Raw genomic sequence first — 23,151 nt, forward strand, 5'->3', positions numbered from 1 at the left:
GTTCACAAAGGTGATGGCGGTGGTCGCAGCTCATCTGCGCAGGTTAGGGGTTTCAGTCTTCCCCTACCTCGACGACTGGTTGTTGAAGGCGGGCTCGCCCCAGACAGTTATCAGCCACCTCCAGACTACGGCAGATCTCCTGCACCAGCTGGGGTTCTCCATCAATGTGCCAAAGTCACACCTGTGTCCCTCTCAGAAGCTCCTCTTCATCTGAGCGGTTCTGGACTCGGCGCAGTTTCGGGTTTATCCACCCGAACAGCGGGTCCGGGATATTCAGGCTCTGATTCCCATCTTTCAGCCGTTATCCCGGGTCTCGGTCAGGTTGATGCTGCGGCTACTGGGGCTGATGGCCTCCTGCATCCTTCTGGTGCATCACGCCAGGTGGCGGATGCGGGCTCTGCAGTGGGACCTGAAGTTTCAGTGGGCCCAGCATCAGGGCAATCTGTCCGACCACGTCCTGATCTCGGAGGGCACTGCGAGACAGCTGCAGTGGTGGCTCGCGGACCGCGATTGGGTCAGCGGCAGATCCCTCTCCCTTCCCCAACCGGAGCACGTAGTTGTGACGGACGCGTCCCTCCAGGGCTGGGGAGGCCACATAGGAGAGGCGGAGATCAGAGGCCTCTGGTATCCGGCGGAGGCCCGGCTCCACATCAACCTGTTGGAGTTACGGGCGATTCATCTAGCACTGAAGGCATTCCTCCCCTCTGTCCGGGGGAGTGTAGTGCAGGTGTTCACGGACAACACCACCGCCATGTGGTACTGCAACAAACAGGGCGGGGTGGGGTCGTGGACCCTTTGCCAGGAGGCTCTGCGCCTCTGGCAGTGGCTGGAACGCCAGGGCGTGACCCTGGTGGCTCAACACCTGGCGGGTTCTCTGAACGCCAGGGCGGACAAGCTCAGCCGTCGGTGCATGATGGATCACGAATGGCGTCTGAACTCGGACGTGGCGCAAGGCCTCTTTCAGCGGTGGGGAGAGCCTTGGTTAGATCTATTCGCCACCGAAGAGAACGCGCAATGTCATCTGTTCTGTGCGTTGGAATTTCCAAGGCGGCACTCGCTCGGAGACGCTTTTCGTCGCGAGTGGAGTTGCGGTCTGTTGTACGCCTTTCCGCCTATACCACTTCTGCCCAGAGTGCTAAGGAAGATCAAGCGCGACCGGGCCCAAGTCATCCTTGTGGCTCCGGACTGGGCGAGAAGGTACTGGTATCCAGAGCTACTCAGTATGTCAATCGATCCCCCGGTTCGTCTGCCTCTTCAGGAGGACCTTCTGTCGCAGCAGCAGGGGACGGTCCCCCACCCGAGCCTGTCCAGTCTCCACCTCCATGCTTGGAGATTGAGCGGCGACGGTTGAGGCCATTTGACTTGCCTCCCGAAGTCTGTAACGTCATTCTGGCAGCCAGGCGTCCCTCCACTAAATCGGTATACGCCTGCAGGTGGAACAGATTTGTGGCATGGTGCACAGCAAAGGCTGTGGATCCTCTTGCTGCCCCTCTTTCTGAGGTTCTTCTCTTCCTTCTTTCTCTTGCCCAGCAGGGCTCTGCTCTGGGCACTATCAAGGGCTACCTTTCTGCCCTTTCAGCCTTTCTCAGGCTACCTGATCAGCCTTCTTTGTTCAAGTCCCCTATTGTGAATAGATTTCGTAAGGGCATCACACACGTTTCCTCCTGTTCCGTTTGTGATGCTTCAGTGGGACTTGAACCTGGTTCTTACATTTCTGATGTGCGCTCCCTTTGAGCCACTTCACAACTGTACTCTTCGCCTTCTGACTTTGAAGACTGCTTTCCTGGTTGCCATCACCTCTGCCTGGAGAGTGAGTGAGCTCCAGGCCCTTTCTTGTACTCCACCTTTCCTTTCTGTCCATCCGGACAAAGTGGTGGTACGTACCAAACCTTCTTTCCTGCCCAAGGTTGTCACGGCCTTCCACATCGGGCAGTCTATCACCTTGCCAACCTTCTTTCCGCCACCGCATCCCTCTAAAGAGGAAGAGCGGCTCCACCGTCTGGACCCAAAACGTGCGCTCTCATTTTATTTGGATCGCACACGCCAGTTCCGGGTGGATGACCAACTCTTTGTTGGTTACGTGGGCGCTAAGACGGGGAAAGCGGTACACAAGAGGACCATCTCCCGGTGGATCATCTTATGTATCCAGGCATGCTACTCCTTGGCTAGAAAGGAGCCTCCTGCTGGATTGCGGGCTCATTCTATCCGAGCCACGGCGACTACCACTGCCCTGGGCAGGGGAGTGCCCTTACAAGACATCTGTCAGGCAGCTACGTGGGCATCGCTGCACACGTTTGCAAGACACTACTGCCTGGACAGCCAAGTCCGGAGGGATGGCTTCTTTGGCCGTTCCGTCCTCCAGGACTTTCTGGTGTGATTATTGGTTCGCAGACCCACCACCGGGGTTGGTATTGCTGGGGTATCTATTCTAAGGTAAGGAATCTAATACTAACGTGTCTCTTTCAGATGCACAAAGTTACTACTTGTGTAACGATATATCTGTAAGAGTCATTAGTTAGTATTAGATTCCTTACCGACCCACCCATCCTCCCCGTTCTGCGAACCAATATCTAGGGTTAGGGTTGTCCCCTTTCAGGGCCCTAGTTTCAATGGCACCAGTGTTGGTTTTTAACATGGCTCTGAGTTTCTGGCGCGGAAAAGCTGTGTCTAAGAACTGACGTCCGCACGCGGACGCGGCGTCTAAGTACTCCGACGACGTCAACACGGCGCAGACGACGGACGCGGAGCCGCAGACGACGCCTACCGACGCGCAAGGGTACTGCTACGCAAAAGTTTCCGGATCCAGTCTGACGCCTGGGGATATTCTAAGGTAAGGAATCTAATACTAACTAATGTCTCTTACAGATATATCGTTACACAAGTAGTAACTTGTGCATTACAGCCATACTCTCTGCAAGGTGCTCTTGACATTTGTGGTTCTACTCTTATATGCATAGGGAGGCCTTTATTCTGTGCTATCCAATAAGGTAGTCATCGTTGGTATGTTTTTATCACCCTTCAATACTTTGGCTTGCGTTATAAATGGCTATCCATCCTGGTAATTCTGAGGGTGTGGAAAATCGGGGCAATTAAAATTTGGACCCAGGCAATTTTAATTCTAGTTCCCTTTTTCCACTTTATTTCCACACACGGATGTTGACTGTTTTCTGCAGCCAAAATCTCCGGGTAAAAGGTGTTTTTTTTTTGGTAGTTTTTTTTAAAATCTTTATTTTTGTAATTTTCGAAAAGAAAACCTACATTCAGGGGTATTACGGTCTATGTTCCATACAAGGTAATAAAGAAAATATCATAGAGTAACACAGCATCTAGCAGTCATACAGTCAACCTGCAGTAGTACTAAGACAGAAAGGCGTTTACATATATCAGGGCGGTCATAGTTAAGCATATCGAAGACCAGAACAGTACGACAGAACCCGGCACTTGCACTTGACACATTAACTCGGACATAGCAGCATCAGGGAGTATACCATCGATGTACATCATTCAGAAACAGTACTGCAGAAGACGTACAGTTAGCAGACACACCGCTCTACGAGCGCGTGGAAGTTACCAGCGTCCCATCACTGTTGCTGCGTGTGTCATCACATATAGAATCTCCGGCCTTCTCACCACGAGAGATAAGGTAGGTGGTCAGAGGTCCCCAAATGTCTGTCTGCAGGTTAGTGGCTGTGTTTCAGCAAAAATTGCATGCTGTTCCTGACAATATATAACATCATTAATCCAATCTTTGAATTTCGGGGCTCTTCCCCGTCCCCATCGACATGCCACCCTCCTCCTTGCCAGCAAGAGGGTGATATCAACGAACTTTCTAGAAGACTTTGGTGTAGGCAATGTGTAACCAATCAACATCAATAGGGGGTCAGTATCCAAGGTTTCTCCCACCATAACCTCCAGGGCCTCATGTACTTGTTGCCAGTTCTCCCGCACCTCAGGGCATTCCCAGGATAAATGTAAAAAAAACAGCACCTTCCGCACATCGATCATCATCAGACAGGCGAAATTTGAATTTTTTTAGTGGTGTATAGTATAATGTCTGTAGAAATCTATAGTGGATAATCTTGTGCCGACAGCTAGCAGATATTCTGGCCGTAATGTTACAACAATAAAATCACTGCTCATCGGTGATCTCAATCTCCAAATCCTCCCCCCAGTGTAGTCGAGCAGACCCAAAAAGTCCCCGTCACTGCGTCCTGATCTGACCATATATGCCCGAAACTAGGTGTGAGCCATCCTGCGATCCCAGCATAAAGTGCAGCGGAGCTAAGTTATCAGGTTCCTGCGGGTAGTCCGGCAGGATCTCCTTCATCCCTTGCCGCAATCTTATGTAATAAAAAGTATCTAGGGGGGTAGGTCGGTGATTCCGGAAAAACTGATCTAGTGTATTGAATTGGCCATCAGTTTTCACTTGAAGGCGCTGGCACAAGAGTTGAAAACCTTTCTCCTGCAGCAGCGCTAATTTAGGATGGTAGGTTAAGGGCATCCGCGCCGAATAGAGTAAGGGACAGCACAACATTTTAGCTATACGCCGCCATGCATCTATCGTGCATGTGACAGTTGTGAAGGGTGTCTCTATGGCCGTGATAGGTGCCTGTATAAGGCCGCTCAAGGGAAGAGGATTCTCCACCCAGTCTTGCGCTGCTAGTTGTGGCATGAAGGGCTTGGGTATCATCCAATAGTAGGCATAATGCGCCTAGGCACTCACATAATAGGCTTCGAAATCAGGACGGTCAAACCCCCTTTGTCATATGGTTGTGCCAGTACCGACCACCGGAGCCTTGGTTGTTTACCCCCCAAGAACAGCCGGATCAATTCAGTTCGTAATGTTTTGAAAAAAAAGGCTCCAGGGTAATAGGGAATATTTAAAAAAGATCAAAAACACGAGGTAGCACCACCATTTTGATGAGGGAAGCTCTACCCACCATCGACAAGGGGAGGGCGAGCCATCTATCCACCGTAGCGGTCAATTTGGTGATAGCTACACCATAATTAAGTCGAAGCGTCTCCTCTCTATCTCTGGAAACCTGTATGCCCAAGTAGCGGAGATCTGAGTGGCACCATTCTAATGGAAAGTCTAAGGGGAACTCCGACAATGCGTCAGTAAGAAGGAAGAACTGCGACTTGTTCCAATTAATCTGTACCCCGACAATCTTCCAAAGACAACGAACTCGCGCAACCAGGGATTTAAGTTGTGAAGAGGGTCAGTAACAAATAGAGTCATGTCATCCGCATACAGCGACACAGCAATCTGGCGCTGAAAACAACGAAAGGCTCCAACTGGGTGCAGCTGCCGGAGACGACATGCCAATGGCTCTACGTCGATGTCAAACAAAAGGGGGGAGAGTGGGCACCCCTGTCTGGTACCACGTGTAATATCGATCGAGGGGGACAAGTGACCATTAATAAGAATTCTTGCAGTCGGTTGCGTGTATAGCAGTTGAGCCCAGGAGATGAACAGTTTGGGGAATCCCATGCGTTGTAACACAGCAAAAAGGTATTTCCATTCAACCGAATCGAACCCCTTGGAGGCGTCGAGGAAAACCGCCGCTACGGGGAAGGCAGGGGCCACTGTCCGAATCAGTGAGAACAGGGTCCGCAGATTGTTAGTGGTAGATCGCCCAGGGACAAATCCAGATTGATCCGGCAATATGATTTTGGTCATCAATAGGGAAAGGCAATTGGCCAGGACCTTGGCAAGAATCTTTACATCGCAGTTTATCAGAGATAGCGGGCGGTACGCATCACAAGATTTTGGATCTTTACCGGGTTTCAGGAGGGAAGTGATCATGACTTCCCGCATCGAGCGTGGCAGAACTCCCACTTCCAGGGTCTCCTCAAATACTTCACGAAGGACAGGGGCCATGTATTCAATGTACATCTGTAGGAAGGTAGAACCCTGACTATGGTTGCCCCCAACTTTTTGCCTGGTGTTTTGCTGGTTTTCTGACTTAGTTGACCTGAGGCCCTGCTATTCAGGACCTCAGGCCCACTGCTCTTTCTGTAAAATGGATTCCATGTACCTTAGGTACATATCTAAATTGGCTACTGAGTCACCTTATCAGTCCCTGTACAGTGTACCTTAGGTACCCAGGGCATAGGTGTACCCAGGGCCTACCAGGGGCTGCAGCATGTATTATGCCACCCCTGGCTGGCCATCCAAATCTGACACAACTGGCTGCTTGACAGCTGGGGCAAGGTGGTGTAATCACCCTTTGCTTTAGATATAGTATACCTATATCTAACCCTAAAATGGACACACAGATCTCCTATCAGTCACTCCTATGGCAGGCCTTAACAATCCTGAAGGCAGAGTGCTTGGAATCGTGTGAGATGGTGCTCTGGCATGAGCTGAGCCTGTCTGCGGCTTTCGGGATCCATCCCTTAGCCGTTTCCATGATATCGCATACCATATACTCTTAAGTGCATTATAATCCTCGCGGTTATGTGCCAACTCTGGTATCGCTTTATCAAAACATGTCGAGTAAGGTGTCATACGAATTGGAATACTAACCCCTCGCCAATTCTGGCGACGGGGTTAGCATTCCACCCTTCTAGAGGGACACGACATGTATGTAACCCCTAACCCCGGTTAAAGTCGAACAGAGCCTCAGCTCCACAAAATGGATGCTGCCACCGAGACACAAGTCTGCCCTCCTGCTGCTGGGAGTCCTCCCAGAGCAGGAGATGAGGACAAAGGGTTTCCTGCCAGGGGCGGTGCCAGCACCGTCCCAGACAGGGTTTTGTGTATTGTAGGTAGGCAGGGCTTTAGAGGAAGGTGACTGCACGTGGCACCCCGGTGCTCACTGTGCATAGGCTGGCTGGAACCAGTTCCAGGGTCACTCCAGACCCTGTGCTGGGGAAAAGCCCGCCAAGGAAGTGGGTGTAACCACCCCCCTCCCAGTCCCACCCATAGGGCAGGACTTAGTCGCGTGCCAGCCCCTTTTTACAGGATAAAGGTAGGAACTGGCCCCCTTCCAAATCAGATCATCTTTGAATCCTGAAACTACTTTCCACGAAAGGAACTCAAGACTTCTTCCTAAGATTTCTCCCTTGTGACTAAGGAGTAGTCACCCTGCATCCGCAGGCACCATCTAAAGAACACTGCGGTCTGCTGCAAGTCCTTCCTCCGGAATCCGACTGCCCAGCTCGACGAGAACCGGCTTCCCTGGCACCTCTGACCTCTACCTGCATCATCAGTCACGCTGAGATTCGTGGGTGTGACGAGACCTCGAGGGACCGGCCATCTTCAAGACTGCACGACTTCTTTCCAGCAAGCCCGCCGAGTGAATTCCTGGTGAGTGCTTTGGGGTCCGAGAAGCCCCCACCCTGAGCAGCTCCAGCACCGAAGAGCAGCCCCCCAGCATCTCCACAATCTGCGTGGGGCCCTTCTGCTTTTTACTGCTCACCGCGTTGTTTGGCTACTAGCCCGCTGGCTTGTGGCCTTCCTGACGACGCCCGACGACATTTCTGCTGCTGGTCTGGTTGCTCCAGACTGGCCCTTGCTTCCCTCCATCGGAGAAGTACCCTGGACCCTCCTGGTCCGCCCAAGACGCCATTTTAGGTCCACCGCGTGGGCCTTGCATTTGCCAAGACTTGTTGCCCAATCCTGGGTCCAGCGACGTCGACAGCAAGAACCTTCGTGGGACAGCTCGCACCTCCATCCTGGTCGCCGACAACGCCTCCTGGTCCGAGAGACTGCAGAGCCCAGCAGCGCCCACTCACCTGACTGCGGTGACTTCGCCCGGTGCCATCCTGGTGCCCACTTAATCACTGGCTAGTGATTCAAGAACTTGGTCCCCTCTGCTTTCAGGTTTTCTTCTTCCTTGATCCAGGTTTGGATCCATCGAACTTTCCTTCACTGGTCGCCTGCCAGCAACTTCTTCCTTCCAGGCTCCTGGTCCGGCAACGAGATCCCCGACGTCTTTTCAGACCTATGCAGCTGCAGCCCCTGGGCTAGGTAACTTCGGCACTCCGGTGTCCCAGCATAGCCTCACTATCCCAGGGTCAGGATCCACTGTCGTTTTCTTCCTACCAGGTCGGGTTCGCCCGTGAACACTAACTTTGTGAATTCTAGCTTCCATAGACTTTGTCCCGCATCCCGCGTGAGAGTGCACACTCTGCACCCGAGTCCCCTGGGCCTCCTAGTAGTAATCTAACGATTCCCTAGTCCAGTCCTAGCGATTCCAAAGCCTATTAGAACTGTTACTTACCTGCTAGTAATTCGCATTCCACTTTTAAAGTATATGGTTTTTCGTGCCCCTCGGGCATTTGTGTATAACGTGCTAACTTAAGTATTTTCGTAAGAGTTTTGTTGTGTGCTTAGCTCCCTGTCTCATAAAGAGCCAGGGTAGTCTTGTTATAAATAAATACACTGTTTATTTTCATAACAACTTGTGTGGTGTCCTTTCACTGGGTGTTCAAGGGGTAATGTGATGGTAAAACAGCTGGCTTAACACGCCCTCTAGAGTCTTAGCCTTAGACTGCTCGTATCCATGCTACTAGGATAGCTGGTCTATAAGGTTGACTTACAACCAATCATCAATAAGGGTTGTTTGGACTGATATATAGTGATCACTAGAATAGTGAGCTCTGCACATCAGGCCAACTTCTCACAACATCTTATAAAACTCCGCTGGGAGCCCCTCCAACCCTGGGGCTTTGCCATTCTTTAGGGACATTATAGCTTCTCTGATTTCGTCCAGCTCAAATGGAGCGCTCAGAAAGGTCCTATGGACATCGCTGAGCCAGCAAAGGGCAACATCACCAAGGAAGGCGTCGAATTGCACATCCCTTGAATTGCTGGAGGTATATAATGCAGTATAGTGCGACGTAAACATATTTCGTATCCCCTCGGTGTCCCTAACCACCTGCCATCCGAGGTGTGGATTTCCAGCACAGTGTTAGTGAAGTGTGGGTTGCGATTTAAAACTGCGAGTGCTCGTCCAGGTCGGTCATCCTCACAATATTGCCTGGCCAACCAGTGCTTACCCCTAAACTTGGCTTCTCGCGCAGCCTCCTCTTCATACTGCATTAACTTAGTCCGCGAGTCAACGTGCGCCTGTGTCACTGCACCTCCCACCATCTGAGTTTCTAGCTCTTTCATTTCACGGTCAAGGGTACGTATCGTCCGTTGTATATCTCGCAGGACCCCAAAGTTTTTCGATATACAATATCTACGGACCGTCACCTTGAAGGCTTGCCAGATGAGTTCGACATTTCTGACCGAGTCCTTATTTAGAGGGAAGAAATCAGCAATTTCCTCCCCGAGCTCCGTCCTGAACACCTCATCCAATAAGGCAGTGGGCTGCAACCACCACTGTGGTCTGGGACCATCCCAACCCGGCATATGCAAATGAATCAAGACCGGACTATGGTCAGAATACGTTCTGGGCAGGTGAGCTGCCCTTTCCAAGCCCGCAACGAGTCCCCTGGACAGCAAGAAAAACCCAGTCTTGCCCATGTGCCCGTAGCTGATGTAAAATGAGTACCTTCCTGACGGAGGGGGTAAAGATAGCGCCATCCTTCCGTCAAGTCCCCTTCCTCCATTATTCCCAACAGGGCTTCCTTAGTCCGAATCTTATGAAAGCGCAAACCCATCTGCCCTATCTTGTGTAGGTATCAGTGCCACATTTAAATCTCCCCCCATAAGATGTGTAGGGAGCCTATATCTACAACCTTGCCCCACAGTGTCGTGAAAAATGTCGGTGTATCAACATTGGGGGCATATGTGTTCACCAAAGTTACCGTGTCCTTACCAAGACGTCCCCATATAATAACATAACGACCAGATGGATCAATGACCTCCCCCAGCATCACAAATGGCACTGAGCGCTTAATCAGGATCGCAGTACCCCTGGCATAAGTGGAGTAAGAAGAGAAGGAACGAGTAGCAGCCCATCTACTGGCAAATTGCGGGTGTGATTGTGGAGCCAGGTGCGTCTCCTGCAGCATGGCAATATGATATGCTATAACATTCCGGCCCTTGCGAGCATCATTAAGGCCCCTAATATTCCAGGACATAAATCTCAAATGAGATTCCTTCCGTGTCTCTGCCATTCCACCAAGTCTATTATACTCCTGTGGTGTGCTGTGTGTGTGTTACCATGTTCACTTTTGCACCGAATGATCTGATCCGCCTATGGAACATGCATTCCCCCCACCCCCTCTGTAAGAAATAAACAACCTTTGAAAAAGCCCCCCCTCCTCCCACTGCCGCATCCCAATCATGCCAGCAACAAACCTCCCCCCTCCCCCCCATAATCGAAAGTAACCAACATTCAAAAGGGGTATTCGCGTTGGGATAACCATCTAGATGGCACACGGTTGCCCTGCTGGTACAGAGGGAATCCACAGGTCGTAACGACTCCCAATGACAACAGGGGTGTCCGGCACAGTGTAATTGCATTAGCCACAGAGCTCCTCAGACATACAATCCGTCATATGTAAATACATAGCTGGCAGAATTCAAAAGACAGCATAACAAGTATACGTTACAGTCTCGGTGCTTCAGGAGTCTTTCAATCAGCTTAACCGCAGTGGGACCATCGAAACACCAAGAAAGAAGGGAGTCGTGGTACCAGACCAGATCATTCTCACTCCACTCCAGACAATGACTCCTCGTCAAGCTCGTCAGCATCAGTCTGAACGTTCTTACATTTCTTCAAGGATTTTAGGAACTTGTCTACCGACTGCGGCGTGGTGTGGAAGGTCTGTGTCCCCTGTAATGTAATGCGCAAACGAGCCGGGTATAGGAGAGCGTAATCCACCTGCTCCTGGCGTAGCTTCTGCTTAACAGTAGTAAATTTCCGGCGCTTCGCTTGCACTCGAGCTGTAAAATCCGGAAAGATGGTGAATGAGACGCCTTCGAAGTTGAGTTGCTTCTTCTCCCGTGCCACACGGAGGACCACGTCGCGGTCTCGGTAGTTGAGTAGGCGCGCTATGATGGGTCTCGGAGGTATCCCCGGCTTGGGTCTCGGGCCCAGTGAACGATGCGCTCGTTCAACTATAAATTGAGCTGAGAGGGCACCATCATCGGTTATCGCCATTAGCAGTCTCTCGACGTACTGTTCTAAGCGTCCTGTATTGGTACTCTCCGGGATGCCTAAGATGCAGACATTGTTTCCTCTGCTGCGTGCCTCGATGTCCTCATTCTTGGCGTCAATTATGCGCATCAGTTTATCCATTTGGGTGACTGCTTTTTTCAGCTGCTCGGAAGCATCTTCAGAGTCAGAAATGCGTTGTTCCGCCTCTTTGAGTCGACTCTCATGAGTATCCAGCTTATGCGCAATACTGTCCATAGCGTGTCTATCATGTCCGCTATTGTAGCAAAGCCCTGCCGCATTTCTGTTAGGATGGTACGTAAGTCGGAATCCGGGCATGGAGACGATGCACCTGCCATTTCCTCGGGCTGCTCCTCTCCACCCTCAGGCGGTTTCTTGCCCGTATTTTTATTGTCGAAGGTGATGCGTGGTTGCCGAGGGTCCGGTCTTCCCATGTTGCTTCAATCGAGTAGTGCCCACCACTGCCCAATATATTTGCGTCCTCTGCACCTGTCTGAGGCAACGAAGGTGGTGAGTATGGATGCCCAGCTGGGATGTGCTGATTGCAAAAGGGCCTTGTAATATGTAGTACAGGGCCGTGTAGGAGGGCCTCAGAGAGGTGTCGTCAGAGTTTCTGGCGAGGCAGCCGCAGGCAAGCAGGGAGGACAACCAGAGGGCAGCCCCTAGCGGAGTAAGGACAAGATCAGCGTAACAGGACGAATCTATGTGGCACAGGAATGAGGGCGCTCTCACTGCAAGCGGCGTGGCAGGGTGCTGCAAAGTTCGTTTGCTATATCTCCTCGGTAGAACCCAAAGAGATGATCGCCAGTTCAGGGTAGAAGAAGGCAAGCAAATGGCCTTGAACGCACCGCACCCACTGCAGGTATCCGGGACAGCAGAACGTGCACTCTTCTCAGGGCATCACGGCAGCCGCCACCATTTTGGATTGGGATCAGAGGAAAAACACTCAGCTGCATAGTACAGTGCGGATAGCCACTAGCGTCCTCACCAGTCCCCCGCCAGAAAAATTGTCTCCAATGTTGTGGGTCACCTCCTAGAATCCGGTCACCAGCAGCAGGAGTGAGAAGCACATAAGGGCACAGCTTAAATGCAGTCTGACCAGCGCCTTGCCAGTAAATAGGTTGGGCGATCTCGTTCAGCGGCTTAGGCAGTATTTAAGGGCACCATCCAGCGAGAGCTTGAAACGCGCGTATCACACATATGGCCGTGGGGGCGATATCTCGACCGTCCGACAGTTTGCTAGCCGTCAGTCACTGTAACCGCCGCCATTTTGTCTCCGCGGCCCACCTCCAGCACAAGAAAAACATCTCCTTACGTGTGGCCGAGGTCCGAGCAGCCGTTCAGCCCGCTTTGGGTTTGCGGCCTGTGCACCTCATGGGATCCGCGGCGCTTGCATTGGCACCGTCGCCGCCGTTAGGCTCCGTCGTCTTCGCTAGGCAGGACCGCACCAGCAGTGAGTCGGGGAAAACCCAGCGAACGCCACAGTCCTCACCCACGATCTGCAGCACGAGGGTAGCTCTAAATGATTAGCCAGCTATATCAACAGGTTGCATCCGTTGATGGGGTCATGTGGCCCAGGATAAGTGAAGGATCAGTAGCCGGACTGCGGGAGCCTCAGATAGCAGCGGCCATTCCGCTCGTGCGCCACCTAGCGCCCCCATCTCCGGGTAAAAGTTGAGATATGCAGTGTTCCTTCAGATCTTATAACAACGGTTCCATCAGAATTAAGAGGCCATTTATAAAGAGTGCCTGTAGTCGTGAATTTTGTGAAAAGTTCATATGCGGTTATTTGATGACCGGCATGCATACACTACTTAAGTACGTGATATTTTTCACCAAATTAATGTGCGATTTTGCATTCTTTTTTTTTTTCTTACATTAGCACACATAGTAAGACTCAAAATATAGCTAAAGTAAGAGGGCCAGTAATACATTGTACCTGCTGCACAGATATGCCGCGGTTGACTCTGCTTTCACTTCATCAGTTGTCTGTAAAATGTATAGAATTGAGTTAACTAATTGACTCTTGATATTTATATCATGAAAATTGTGCGGGTGAAACGTAAAACGTTTTACTTTATGTAATGTGAGGATGTTTTTGTTGTTTGTAATGTCTATAACTATTTTACACACAGATCCTTTTGATTTGAACCACAATCTTGGAGCAGGCTTATCAAGAAAGAGTAAGTTAAGTTGTTTTATTTCTTCACACTTTCATTCATAGTAATATACCCAATGTGTGCCCTGCATTAATCGTGCAACTTTGCTTATTTTACCTCCATAGTGGCATATTTTATTATGAAAGCTTTTATGAATGGAAGAAGGGTGTTTGGTACACCAGTGAAAGGTTTCCCTAAAGAGTATCCAACAAAAATGGTAAGCTTTTCTTTATTCTTTATTTTTTTTGTTTTGTAGAAATTGTTGCCTTTTGTTTTGTCATATTGTGTACACACGTGGTAAATTCAGTAACTAAGATTCTTTCAGTCGTCGCAGACTCGTTTGTCAAGTATAAGCTCATTTTTACTAATAATATTGTTGCAGCAAATTTCTGCAGGTTATTTTGTGCAAGACAAGGTCATTTTCTTCCAAATACTTTAAATTATACATAACAGAGGCTTTCTGATAGATACATCTGCCATGTGGATTCCTCACCTTGTGAATATCCCCTTGCGTCAGCAACATTCGGAAATTCTTTTTGTAGCCTCGCGCCGACGTGGACTCGGACGTCATAGAGACACGACATCACTCGCGACTCCGCTGACGTCACCGACGCCTACAATAGGCCCACGCCGGCGTGATGACATCAGTTCCCTTTTTTCCGCGTCGTCGACGCTAACGGTTTCGGGATACTCTGTAGCTTTACTGGTGACTTTGTTGCTATATTTCTTCGATTCTCCATTCTCTGAGCTTTTTACTCGGTTGTCATGTCGACAAAGAAAACGGGTTTTAAACCCTGTAGGGAATGTGGGAAGATGTCTGTTACGGACCCACACCAAGACTGTATTTGGTGTCTGAGCTCGGACCACGACGTTGATGGTTGTTCATCGAGTCAAAAGATGAATCCGAAGGCTCTGCGAGAAAGAGAGTCTAAGCTTCTTGTGGCCAAGCTGAAGGCAGATAAAGTTAGAAGATCTTCAAAGCACTCGAAGAGGTCGAAGTCGAGATCCAGATCGAGGTCTCGAGAGGCGTCAGCTTCGAAGTCGTCATCTGATCACGCTTCCAGCTCTCGTAAAAAACATAAGAAGAGGAGGCATGAGTCCCGACGTCATTCGGATGATAAGTCTGGCTCAAGATCGAAATCTCCCAAGAGGATGAAGTCGAAGGTAATTCCTCCACAAGTGTCGGATCAGGAAGATGAGGCCTCGCCTTCGGAGTCGATAGTTCATTCTCCGACTCCGGTTCCCGAGCCGGCTCCGGCTACATCTCCGACTCCAGAAGACGCCGGTAGAGTTCCTATTGAGGAAGAGACTTCGACTCCTGTTATTGAAAAAGATTCGAATCTACCTCAAGGTCAACCTGAGCATCCACCTTTTCCGTCTCCAGGTCAGGACCCTTCTGCGTTTCTAAACGCTATCTATGGTGTTTTCTCAAGATCATGGTACCCCTCTGGAGCGCCTTCGGGTCCCATGGGTCCAATGGCATTCAATTTAGGTGTTCCTCACTCATATGCCCCGGCACCTTTCATGCCGTATATGCCAGCCCCGACCACGCTGTGGCAGTACCAGGCTCCACCGAGGTCGACGCCGATATCGACGCCGGCTCGACCGAAGTCGACGACTCCGGCTCCGGCGTCGCCTGCTCCAAGCAAGTCTATGGAACATCCTTCTAAGCCTTCGGATTGGATTCCGACGTCGGCTCCGGCGCCGTCGGATTCGGCAGTGGATCCGGCTGCACTCCGCGTTAAGCAGAGGTCTAGGAGAGAGGCTCAACGTCTCCAAGAAGAACAGAGATATTGTGAGTCTCATTCCGACTTAGAAGAAGGTGAGCTTGATGGGAGTTATTTTGAGGACCTGGCAGAAGCGAGTGGTCTTGAATTTTCTCCGGAGTGGGCTTTACCATCAGGCCCTGATACACCCTTTAAGGATGTTCAGCCATATCATGTGGTTATTAGAAAGGCAGCTGGACTTTTGGGTTTAACTTTGCCTACTGTCGAATTTAAGTCAAATTTACTAACTGAGGTTCTTCATTCTCCGAACTCTGCTGTGGAACCTTTGCTCCCTTTTAATGATGCTTTAACTGAGCCCATTATGGAAGTATGGAAGAAACCTTTTACTGCTCCTGCAGTTTCGAAAGGTGTGGCTAGGAGGTATAGAGTGGCTCCTGAAGATCCTACCTTTTTGTCATCTCACCCTTCTCCTGAGAGCTTGTGATTCAGGCAGCATGTTCTAAGAAGTCGGTTGGCGCTTTTCCACAGGTGCCTGGTGACAAAGAAGCTAGAAAGCAGGATCAAGTGGCCAAAAAGACTTTTTTGCAAGTATGGCATTAAAATCAACTAATGCCACTTGCCTTATGGTACAGGGGGATGAGATTCTAGTTACAGCACTCCCAGTGATTAATATTATAACAGTATGGGCAAATTGTACATGAGGCCCTAGATATACCACACTCTAGTTGTCATAGAAAATACTATCAGGGACAGAGGGCACGATTCTATTCCATAGGGGGTTCCAAAAAATCTTTCATTGAAATTCAAATACAGTCCAGTTTTTGATTTCTTCAGTCTTTTCTTTATTGATATTCAAATTTCATAAAACATATTCTCCCAGCACGTAACTCGCCAACACGTGTTTCGTCCTACACAAGGACTTCATCAAGGCATACATGTGGTGAAGTGAAGCTTTATTCGTTCATCAAAATGAGAGACGCAAGCTGTAGTCTGTTTGCAGCAGGATACCATTCAATTAGATGATAGAGTAGACACCTGCAGTGTAGTTATAGGAGTACATTCGGGTCTATCAGACAATCGTAACTCCAGTCAAGTACAATAAGGTTGATGTATTGCTCAATGTACACAGATCAATATAATGTTAGTGTTTCTCCTGTGCAGTGGAGATCTAGACGATTAATCAGTGGTTCAACCTGTTTCAAAAGGTTCAAGTACTCGCAACCATGATAAGTTGCTTCGCAGTAAGTTGAAGAGAAGTGTTTCCACAACAGTCCGTCCACTTGCCTTATGGGTAGATATGTTCATGCACTTATGGACTCTATGCGTTCATTGATCCCTAAGGTTCCAGAAGATAGCAGAAATGACTTTGAGGAAGTTTTATCTGACACTCAAGCTGCAGCTCGTCAGGTCATCCAAAGCGGCCTCGATACTGCGGATTCTGTGGCAAGAATCATGGGCACGGCGGTTGCCACAAGGCGTTCAGCTTGGTTGAAATCATCTGATTTTTCAGCTGATGTACAGTCTGCTTTGTTGGATCTGCCTTTCGATGGTGAAGGACTCTTTGGAAAAAAGGCAGACACGGCCTTGGAGAGATTCAAGGATAGCAGGGCAACTGCTAGATCTCTTGGTCTTCAGGTCAGAGGTTCTACGACCAGGGAATTCAGAGGATTTGGTCGCTCTTCCTTTCGTACATTTAGGCAAGGTCAGCAGCAGCAGCAACAACAGCAGCAGCAGAATACCTTGTATAGGTCATACAGGGGAAAGCAAAGGGCACGTCCTCGAGGGCGTCAGGCCTCTTCCTCCTCCACCTCCTCCAACCCCCCAGCCACGGAAAAGCAGCCCTAGATCCGCCATTCAGGATCATGTGGGTCCGGTGGGGGGCCGGCTTACCCATTTTCTACGGGTTTGGGAATCGGTTACATCAGATCTTTGGGTTCTCAATCTCGTAGAAAATGGGTATGCCCTTCCCTTTCGGGAGTTCCCTCCCAATTACCCGCCTTGCCAGGGATATTGCTCAGAGGAACATCTGTTGCTTCTTCAGGAGGAAGTTCTTACTCTATTGAAGAAGGGTGCGATAGAGGTGGTCCCGGAGCAGGAAAGGGGTCAGGGATGCTACTCCCGGTATTTCCTGATACCCAAGAAGGGATGGCAGGCTTCGTCCAATCCTGGATCTCAGGATCTTGAATTTTTATCTGAAGCAGGAGAAGTTCAAAGATGCTCACCCTTGCTCAGGTTCTTCAGGCTCTGCTGGGAGAAGACTGGATGGTGTCGCTCGACTTACAGGATGCGTACTTTCACATCCCGATCCTGGAGTCACACAGGAAGTATCTCCGTTTTACGGTGGGATCGCAGCACTATCAGTTTGCGGTCCTTCCGTTTGGACTTACTACTGCGCCTCGAGTCATCACCAAGGTGATGGCAGTGGTGGCGGCGCATCTCAGAAGATCAGGGATTCCTGTATTCCCTTATTTGGACGACTGGCTGATCAAAGCAGAGTCGTCGGAGAGAGTGCTCCATCATCTGCAAGAGACAACCCAGTTGTTGTACAGATTGGGTTTTTCGATAAATGTACCCAAGTCTCACCTGGTGCCCTCCCAGCGCAACCTGTTCATAGGTGTGGTACTAGACACAACTGCATGTCGTGCATTCCCTCCCCCTCAAAGGATTCGCGACATACAGGAGATGATTCCTTTATTTTACAATGGAGCGGTCGTTCCAGTCCTGAAGGTCCTTCGCCTGCTTGGTCTGATGGCTTCTTGTATTCTGTTGGTCAACCATGCACGCTGGCACATGAGGGCGCTCCAGTGGTGCCTCCGCAGGCAGTGGTATCAGCACAACGGAGATCTCAGGGAGTCAGTGAGGATCTCCAGAGAAGCTGCGGCGGATCTGTCTTGGTGGGGCGTGGAAGGCAACCTGTCTCAGGGGAAGCCTTTTCAGTTGCCTCCTCCGGTGGCCACAGTAATAACGGATGCATCCACTCTAGGGTGGGGTGCTCATCTGGGGGATCTGGAGGGCAAGGGTCTTTGGTCTCCAGAGGAAAGGTTGCTTCACATCAACCTTCTAGAATTGCGGGCGATACGTTTGGCGCTCAAGGCCTTCCTCCCTTCCCTTCGCGGTCGTTCGATCCAGGTCCTGACGGACAACACGACCGCGATGTGGTACATCAACAAGCAGGGAGGAGTGGGGTCGCAGTGTCTCTGCAGAGAGGCTCTGCGTCTCTGGTCCTGGGTTCAGGACCATCAGATTTGTATGATGGCAAATCATCTGGCCGGGGTTCTGAACGTTCGTGCAGACAGTCTCAGTCGGCAGTTCTCTGCCGACCACGAGTGGAGGCTTCACCCGGAGGTGGTTCACGACATCTTTCAGATGTGGGGGACTCCTCGGGTGGACCTGTTCGCCACTCGCGAGAATGCTCACTGCCTGTCGTTCTGCAGTCTCCAGTTTCCGATGCAAGGAGCCTTGGGGGATGCGTTTCAGTTGAGTTGGGGAAATCAACTCCTTTACGCGTTTCCTCCCATACCTTTGATTCCTCGGGTTCTGAGGAAGATTCGCCAAGACTGGGCCCAAGTCATATTGGTCGCCCCAGACTGGCCAAGAAGGGTGTGGTATACAGACCTCTCCACCTCTCCTCTCACCCGCCGCTCCGTCTCCCTCACAGGGCAGACCTCCTCTCTCAGATGGAGGGGCAGGTTCTACACCCCCACACATTACACCTTCATGCCTGGGGATTGAATGGGGCAACCTGAATTCCTTTTCCCTCCCGCCTGACGTTGTGGATGTCATTTTATCCGCCAGGCGTGACTCCACTAAGTCTATCTATTCTTATAGATGGTCAAAATTTGTCACGTGGTGTGGGGAAAAGTCTATTGACCCTCTGAGAGCCCATTTATCTGATGTTCTCCAGTTTGCCCTTTCTCTGGCGCAACAGGGGCTTGCTGTTGCCACAGTGAAGGGCTATCTTTCAGCGCTGTCGGCATTTCTCTGCTTGCCTGACCAGCCATCTCTTTTTAAGTCTCCTGTGGTTTTAAGATTTTTGAAGGGCCTCACAAATAAGTTCCCCCCTCCTCCTTTCATTGTGCCTCAGTGGGACTTAAATCTTGTATTGACTTTTTTGATGGGTGCTCCCTTTGAGCCTCTTCACAAATGTCCCATGAGACTTCTTACTCTTAAAACAGTCTTCCTCGTTGCAATAACCTCGGCAAGGAGGGTAAGTGAGCTTCAAGCTCTTAGTTTCAAGCCCCCTTTCTTGGCCATTCATGCTGATCGAATGGTTCTTAGGACCAGGGCTGCTTTTCTGCCTAAGGTGGTAACTCCTTTCCATTTAGGACAGTCCATTACCCTACCTACCTTTTATCCTCCCCCTCACCCTTCTAAGGAGGAAGAGAGACTACACCGTCTGGACCCCAAAAGGGCGATGTCTTTTTACTTGGACAGATCCAGAGACTTTCGTTTGGATGGCCAGCTCTTTATTGGGTTTGCTGGCTGCAAGAAAGGAAGAGCGGTCCATAAAAGAACCTTGTCGAGATGGATCGTCCTCTGCATTAAGATCTGCTACTCTTTGGCCGGTAAGGAACCACCAGAGGGTATAAGGGCTCATTCTACAAGAGCTAAATCTTCTACCTCAGCATTGGCTAGAGGTGGTCCTGTAGAGGATATTTGGAGGGCCGCGACTTGGTCTTCCCTCCACACTTTCGCGAAGCATTATTGCTTGGATTCCGAGGTGAGGAAGGACGGCCACTTCGCGCGTTCTGTCCTCCAGGATTTTCTGGTTTAGAAGAGTGGACACCTTCCTCCGGGAGTGGGGACTGCTGTGGGACTCTATTCACAAGGTGAGGAATCCACACGGCAGATGTATCAATCAGAAGAACAAGTTACTTACCTTCGGTAACGCTTTTTCTGGTAGATACAATATCTGCCTGTGGATTCCTCACTGACCCACCCGCCTCCCCGTTGTCCACTCTTCTATACCAGAGTTACTGTATTGTAATGTATATATATTTTGTTGTCATGGAAATGTTTCTATTGCTTTCCTGCATTTGCTTTACACTGTGTGTTTTGCCCTTACTATTGTGTACTGTGTATACTGTATACCTTTCTACTGTCATTGGTCCGTCCGTGTGCCTCGATGGCACGGAAAAAAGGGCGGAACTGATGTCATCACGCCGGCGTGGGCCTATTGTAGGCGTCGGTGACGTCAGCGGAGTCGCGAGCGATGTCGTGTCTCTATGACGTCCGAGTCCATGTCGGCGCGAGGCTACAAAAAGAATTTCCGAATGTTGCTGACGCAAGGGGATATTCACAAGGTGAGGAATCCACAGGCAGATATTGTATCTACCAGAAAAAGCATTACCGAAGGTAAGTAACTTGTTCGTCTGGAGTTGCAAAGAGGTTTTGAAATAGTAATGGCCATGTCCTATGCAATATGGGTGCAGTGCAGTGATTTAGCATGATGGCCTCTGTCCAAGGCTGGACAGGCCTTTTATTCCGCTGGGCATTGAGCTGGAGCCCTTGAAGGCTAGTTTTGAAAGCCAATTCCACTTTTGGTCCCTCTTTCTTTCTCCACAGCTCCCCGAGGTTAATTGCAGCAGTCAAGGGGAGGCTTCTTAGAAAGAGAGGGACAGGGAAGGTAGAGGGAAGGGATTAGAGAGGAAGGAGAGAGGGATTGTATGGATGTAAAAAGAGAGAGAGCACAAGGAGACGAAGAGAACGTCGCTAGGTTCAGTATTTTTTCCAGGGCTGCTTTTGGTTCCCTAGCCCGACCCAGCCTCTATTAGAGGCTTTTCTCTATGCACTGCTAGAGGTTGGCACACCAGCATCAAACATGGTGGGATCAGTGTTGGTCCATCAAGCCTTCAAGTTCAAAGATCTCAGGACTTCGAATCTCTCGTGGCTGCTTCTGGAGCTGGGCACTTTAGTTTAAAACCGAACTATGTATGCTTTTTTTTTTGTTTTCATTGTTTATAAAGCACAGCATAATCAGTATCATCTTAAGGTTTTAGGGATCCCTGTCCACAACAGATATGCTTTTTATTACCCATTTCCTGCTAATATAAGCCCCATAATGCCAAATAATATTGAATATTATATTAAAGGATGAGAAGGAGGAATAGATAGAAGTGAGATAGAATTTTCACTTTCCAGGGGGGCCCGTTGAAAAGTGACAGTGCCTGGACAATTGTCCACGCATGGAAGCATCTCTGAGCATAATTACTATGCAAAAGAATAGCTTAACCACATCAATGCTAAGGCAATTCATCCTCGGTGCTGCCCTTTTTTGAATCCCATTGTTCATGACGAGCTTAGCTCGTCATGAGCACACAAGCAGTGTACTGCATGACGAGCTGAGCTCGTCATGAGCATGGAAGGGGTTAAAAGCTGTTAATGTTAAATACACACATAAGCCCATCAAATAAAGCAAATAGTTGCAATATTCAAAGTAAATAATCTTTAACACATAAAGTTAAAACAAACGAGTAACCTGTACATGACCGAGTAAGACTCCAAAGTTACCGTCTCCTCCCAGCCATTACGAATTAGCTTTACCCTATTTTACAGACCGGATTTACCTAATTGCACAAAAAAATAAGTGCCCATGCTCTTTAGCCATTGCTCCTTCCCTTCCTGTTTGCCAAAAGAAGAGGAAAGGGGTAGCACACCAATTTTTTGTGTTTCATGATCTCAAATGGATGCTTGTCTAACTTGATAAGTCCTAGTTTGGACTCTTTCTCGCCAGCTTCAAGGGTGTTTACATATTACTGTGTTTGTAATTTCACTGGGAACCCACCATTGCCCCAGTATTGGAACTTTCATAGATTCCCATGCTTCTGTATCATTCCCCGTCGTCGGAATGGGAGTCTCGGTAACAAAAATAACATAGCATTTGGTACAAAAGAGAAAGAAAAAGGCCTAGGCCTCATTCCCTTTTGTAGCATATCCACCTCTTTGTGTAAAAGAGACCAAACTAGGCATCAAACAATCAGAAGAGCCTCACCCCTTAGAACCCTCCTGAAGGAACCTCAGATTTTCTACCGCACGTTGTGCTAGGGTGTCTCCTTTGACCTCTGCTCAACATCTACTCTTCAGAAGTTTTCCTTCAGGATTTTTCTTCAGGTTTTTCTAAAGATTGTTGGCTGATCCTTCCAGGATGTCTGACAAGGGAAAGAAAAAGGTCTTTTTCAAGCCATGTTCCACCTGTGGCAAGAAAAGACTATTCATTGAGGATAAGCATAAAGACTGCATCTATTGCCTCTATCCTGATCACAAGGCTGCGGGCTGTAAGATCTGCCGCACCTTTTCCACCAAGACCCTCCGGGACCGTGAGGGTAGGCTTCTGACATGGCTCCAGAAGTTGAAGTCCAGGAAGGATACTGTCTCCAGTGACAGTGAGGACTCTGCATCTGTGTCTTCGACAAGAAGGTCAGTCAAAAGGGGTAGGGGTTTCCCTTCTCCTTCTGTGGAGCATCCTTCTAAGTCCTCAAAAAAGACCCCGAGAGAGTCTGAGAGCCAGGGTCCAGGCGAATCTTCTCACCATGGTGAAAAGGAGAGGGTAGGCCCATCTACGCCTTCTAAGGGTTTGAAGACTGATCCAGCCTTCAAGAAACCCTCTTCCCAATCTTCTGGGCAGTCTGACAGAAGTTCCAAGTCGTCGACGATGAAGGCGTCGTCGACGGAGGCTCCGTCAACTAAGAAACTGAAACTTAAACTGAAACTGGTTACGTCGACGGGCTCGTCGACGGGACAATCAACGACGTCGAGATCGTCGACGAGCATAGAATCGTTGACGACCGCTACAACGGCGTCGGCGAGGGAGTCGCCGACGACAGCGGCGTCGACAACGAGGTCGACGACGATGGCGACGACGAAGAGTTCGTCTACGGTGGCGACAACGACAGTGTCTTCAACGAGGGCCTCGACGACGACAACATTGACAACGACGACGGCTGGGATGTCGACAGTTTCGGCATCGACGACGCCCATCTCGTCGTCGAGTGTTCTTGTGTCGACGATGCATATTCCGTCGACGAAGCTGACGACGGCTGCATTTTCAGTACCATCGTCGACGGGACCGTCGACGATTTTGGCATCGGAGAAGAGAATCACTATTTCAATGACCAGAATTACACCGGACATGACATCTCCCAGGAGGGTAACTGTTGTAGTTTGCATAAGAAGACACTTGTAGTCAGC

The 23,151-nt window shown here is 49.8% G+C and overlaps 1 protein-coding gene across 3 annotated transcripts in view; it reads left to right on the forward strand.

The window, feature by feature from the left end:
- TUT7 (terminal uridylyl transferase 7) overlaps positions 1-23,151 on the forward strand; it is a 1,540,394-nt gene that overhangs the window by 1,247,288 nt on the left and 269,955 nt on the right. For all 3 annotated transcript variants that reach the window (XM_078675707.1, XM_078675708.1, XM_078675706.1), the window contains exons 22-23: positions 13,214-13,261; positions 13,363-13,454. In XM_078675707.1, the coding sequence (XP_078531833.1) occupies positions 13,214-13,261; positions 13,363-13,454 (140 nt within the window). The remainder of the gene's footprint in view (positions 1-13,213; positions 13,262-13,362; positions 13,455-23,151) is intronic.

Source organism: Lissotriton helveticus, chromosome 2_1, assembly GCF_964261635.1.
Source record: "Lissotriton helveticus chromosome 2_1, aLisHel1.1, whole genome shotgun sequence".
Classification (NCBI taxonomy): Eukaryota; Metazoa; Chordata; class Amphibia; order Caudata; family Salamandridae; genus Lissotriton; species Lissotriton helveticus.